The sequence below is a fragment of the Temnothorax curvispinosus genome, unplaced genomic scaffold (genome assembly GCF_003070985.1).
Source record: "Temnothorax curvispinosus isolate PA1 unplaced genomic scaffold, ASM307098v1 QBEX01006512.1, whole genome shotgun sequence".
NCBI lineage: Eukaryota > Metazoa > Arthropoda > Insecta > Hymenoptera > Formicidae > Temnothorax > Temnothorax curvispinosus.
In genome coordinates this window covers 1-4609 of record NW_020216292.1, presented here as the reverse complement: position 1 = coordinate 4609, position 4609 = coordinate 1, and the positions used below count along the sequence as shown (strand labels likewise).

Below are 4609 nucleotides of genomic sequence, written 5' to 3'. Positions count from 1 at the left end.
ACGGGTAAAATATTCTCACAACAGTATCATTATTATTTAATTATTCAATTGCATACTATATATTTACTGTTTATAATCTACATATATCTGTACATATCTATATATATAACATTAATGTTATTTATATAATGAGGGTACGAAGTATGTTTAAATATGCTAACGCGGATTTAATTACCTGAAATAGTTTTAATTATATTGTCAGTATAAAAAATGTGATTGTTTGGTTAGTCATTAAAACAATCATCTAATCTTTATAATAATTTTTACAAGCTATATAAAATAATTATATAATATTATAAAGTACTATTTCTGTAAACTATACTGAGAGAAAGGTTTTGTTATTATGTGAACAACAAACTTTTTTTGCTGCGAGAGCTAATTAATTTTGCAATAATAGCAAAACCTTTTGTTGCAATAGCAAAGTTTTGCCGAATTGCTATTGCAAAAAAAGTTTTGTTGAGAATTGTTGGTTGTTTATATAGTATAATAAAACTTTTTTCTCAGTGTACATGCCTGCAAATTAAAAATACTATTTTTGTATATACTCACATTACCGAAGGTAGAAAGGGAAAGCTCAATCATCTTTCCAGCAGAGATTTTAACTACGATGCTGGATTTTAAAATGATTAGAATGAGACCGAGAGCGGTATTTCCGGGTAACAGATACCAATTTGTCATGTAGGCAGTTTCACCAACTTGGCCGCTCTGTTATATTACGATTAAATAAAAAAAATACGCTCGCGGCAATATCGCGTTTCGATAAAACTCACACGTAAAATTAACGATTAATAGATCGTAAAGTTTTTATCGATTGGTATTCTTATCGATAGGTATAAAATCATTTTTCACAACACTTCCACGGAAAGTTTGACTTTCCATGCCTGTAGAGAGGGGTGAAAGTGACCAATTTCACGCCAGGACGGCATTAGCGGGACGAAAGTAACCACTTTCCTTCCTAGGGTGGAAAGTGATCACTTTCGTCCCGCTATGCCGTCCTGGCGTGAAATGGCCACTCTCGCCTCTCTCTAGGCATGGAGGTCGAACTTTCCGTAAAGATATTGTGAAAAATATCGTGTGCACCTCGGGGCGAAAGCTTTTTCAGACTCGAGTGATTTGCCGCCCGAGCCGAAGGCGAGGGCGGCAAACTTCACACTCGTCTGAAAAACGCTACTTTCGCCCCTTGGTGCACAATATACTATTTTATATGTCTAACAAGCGTTGCCGTCACCTGTTCTGAAAGAATCTCCCCAAAGTAACAAAATATAAAGATGTTGAAAGTAACTGAGATCAATATTATAGCGTATGCCACCATACTTTCTTTTTCGTCTTGGTTCCAATCCTAAAAGAGATTCTCTAATTCGTTAGAGCAATAGGTAACCAGCGGCAAACACAAGTTTCACACAATACGCATACCAGTATGCAATAATAGCCCAAGAGACACATGTGCATCGTGCAACCTGCTACTTCCACGAGACAAACTATATTCATAATTTTCTCTACGTAAGACACGAAACTAGAAATACATTTATTTAAGAATATATGGTATATGTATAACGTATCAAAATAATGGTACATTTTTGTGTATTACCGTTATTAACATGTTTTATTCGAGGTTTTATTTTAACATACTTATTTAATAATAGATCAATGTAGATATTATTCACACAACATTTAGCATGTAATTAAAACGAAGATAAAAATATCCGTCATTACAATACAAAAAATTTATTATTAAATTGTCCCTTCGATTACCTGAGTATTTTTAAATGATGTTCGACGATGATGGCGAACTTCTGCTGCGAGGAGTCTTTCTTTTCGTTTCTTTCGTCGATCAGATTATCCAGCAAGGACATAAGGATTTTTAACTGACCGCAGGCATGCATAACGAACACGGCGGTGAGACAGCATGCGCCTACTGCTATGGAATTTACAACAAACGTGGATAGACACTGTATTATGAACACTATTTCGTACATCGGGCTCGTCGTGGTGTCTAGGAGCTTATCGTAGAACGCGAAAGGTAGCGGACGCACCGACACGTTATCGCCCCCGACGGCGGCTTCGCTTAACGTCATTCCTCGAAAAATACTGTACGAAAATACGCCGCTGTGCACGAATGTCGCGGAGAATATCGCGACGAAACGACCGATCCTGGCATTCTTCAGCATTATCTCCTGCTCCTCGAATTTTGTCACAGCCCGCCAATCCATCTCGATGTGCTTGATACATTGATATATGTCGTCAACGTGCGCCAGCAACGAGATATACTTGAGACTCGCCAGCACCCAGTTGCTGAGCGGTCCAAAATCACGTATCTTTATTTCCATATCTTTGTTCTCGTCTAAGATTATGGCCAACGCGCAAGGCACCAAAGTACTGACGATTAAAAAAATGCATGCTATCAGCAACGCTACTGACGAGATCCTCTCCGCGATCGACGAGTCCGTCATCGGCCAAACACTTATCGGCTTTAGCAGCCAACGAATCGGCTGGATGCTATATTCCTTATTCTTTACATAGTTAAAAATTATCGGCGGGTTCTGTGGAAGCTTCGTCATGTTCACTTCTCGAGCGCAGAGACACGACTGACTCGCGCAGATTTCTCGAAACGTACGCGGGGTAATAGTTACAGAGTAACGCGTGCGCGGTGTATTGGCTATGAGACTATACTTTCATTTTATACACTCATCTCTCAGGTAATCGATAGCAAATTGAAGTGGTGGTGAATTTTCATTGCAAGATAGACGGCGAAAGCGACAGACTAGTCACGCTGTCCGACTACCTTTTTTTTGTTACTGTAACTCTGTTGTAACTCATTCGTTTCTGTATTTTTATTTGAACGGATAATAAGAACTTATCCCTCGACCCTCATCCGCTTGTGGGTAGCTCTGTTTTGTTCCCTATCAGTTCCATTCTGTTTATCTGTCTTATCCCTTCAGAGTAAGGGGAGTTGAACAACATGCATGATACCTGTGTTTATATCGATTTGTTCGAGAGGAAAAGGGTGAAACTTTTTTTAATCGATACACAAATGAAACTTGTTCCAAAATTAGGCAGTCGACTGTGTTATAATGTAGTGAAAAGTGCTTGAAAAGAATATGATTGTTTACAAATGTGTATTTGACAATGGATATTAAGTCAAATTATATATGTATAAAGTCATAAAATCATTAACATCATTTAATAAATTTTACCATATGCGCTCTACTTCTGGAAAGTACACATTTATTGACAGCTTTCTTCAGAAATAAATAAATTAATTTTTTTAATTTTAATTCTGTAATATTAAAAAAATGTTCTATAATTGAGAAAATTATAATGTAAATGAATATAATGAAAATTATAAAAATAAAATTATAATAAACTGCGAATAATATATTTACATATTATATGTATTTTCAATATTTTAATATAGATATTATAAGTAATATCTAATTAAGTAATGTTTTTAGCAAGACAAAACTTTTTACATAATACTTTCATGTGTATTATAATATTATAACACTGATATACAACACTTTTCGACGTGACTTTTCGTAAAATATGTCAGCAAATGTTTAATTTTACGAATATCTTCCTTTTCCGCGTAGAGCACAATATACATTCAGTTTTAATAATTTAGGAAAAAGTAGTCAATTTAATTCATATGTAACATGTTTAAGTTGAAATGAGAAATCGTCGATTGCAAATTGCAATCGTCACGCTTTTTCAGTTCCACGCTTCCTGCCACACGTGTACCTATAGTTCAGCACAATTACTTTAGGAAGGCATGCAATGCGCTATCACGATGGCCAGTTCATTGTTTCGAAGTTGAATGTGAAATAGCACCTGCGCCAACTTTCCTAAAAAGTTTGGTGAGCAACCTGCAATTGCTCTGAAAGGGTTGCGTGTTCAAGCAATTGTATTGTCACGAGTTTATAGTATATTAGTTATGAGACAGAATATCGCGTGTCACGAAGATCATACGAATGAATTTGTAGAAACAATACCGAATACGCTTTAATTATCAGGTGTAACTGTATTTTATTCGATTTTATGCAGAGCGTGCTTCTTATGCTGCTAAAAACGGTGAATATGTAATTTCGATGAATACGAAAATCAGTATTTCATAAAATGTAGAAATTATAGTAACAAGTATCAGGAAAATCACAAAAAATTGTACAGCGTGCATCTTTGAAAATGATTGATAATCTTGAGTTTGACAAAATCATTGATTTTATTTATTAAATCTTATTTTCAAGATATATTAATTCTGTTCTATATATTCTATTTTATATAAAATATATATCTTGCATATTTCTTAACTTATGTTTCACATAAATACGTTTCACATAGTCATTGTTCGCAAAAGATTTAAATATACCATGGAACTTTTAATTACCTGGAACAACAACATGATTGTTCCTACACAATGCAAAAATATATATTATATTCTATAAAAGTTATAGATATATTAATGTTTTAAAGGTAATAGACAATCCAATTCTTATTAGATGATTATAATTTGCAATTAATAAAATATAAGGAAATTATTAATAAGGTATAAGAAATTTATTAAAATTTTTGTAAGGAAACAAAGAAACGGTATATCTGCATTACTTACATCACC

General features: G+C 34.4%; 1 protein-coding gene across 1 annotated transcript; it reads right to left on the bottom strand.

Moving 5' to 3' along the window:
• Positions 1–103: 103 nt before the first annotated feature.
• LOC112455908 (odorant receptor 82a-like) lies at positions 104–2780 on the bottom strand. Its single transcript, XM_025018128.1, has 5 exons — positions 1753–2780; positions 1414–1513; positions 1229–1339; positions 550–705; positions 104–175 (listed from the first exon to the last, which is right to left on the bottom strand). The coding sequence occupies exons 1-5, from the start codon at positions 2556–2558 to the stop codon at positions 122–124; spliced, it is 1227 nt and encodes a 408-aa protein (XP_024873896.1). The 5' UTR covers positions 2559–2780; the 3' UTR covers positions 104–121.
• Positions 2781–4609: the final 1829 nt, after the last annotated feature.

Excerpts from the sequence above, each read along its gene's own strand:
- LOC112455908 (XM_025018128.1), bottom strand. The coding sequence starts at position 2,558 with ATGACGAAGCTTCCACAGAACCCGCCGATAATTTTTAACTATGTAAAG. Across the intron at positions 1,514-1,752 it reads CATCATTTAAAAATACTCAG|TTTCGTGTCTTACGTAGAGA; the intron begins GTAATCGAAGGG and ends ATGTATTTCTAG. Across the intron at positions 706-1,228 it reads GGGAGATTCTTTCAGAACAG|AGCGGCCAAGTTGGTGAAAC; the intron begins GTGACGGCAACG and ends GTAATATAACAG.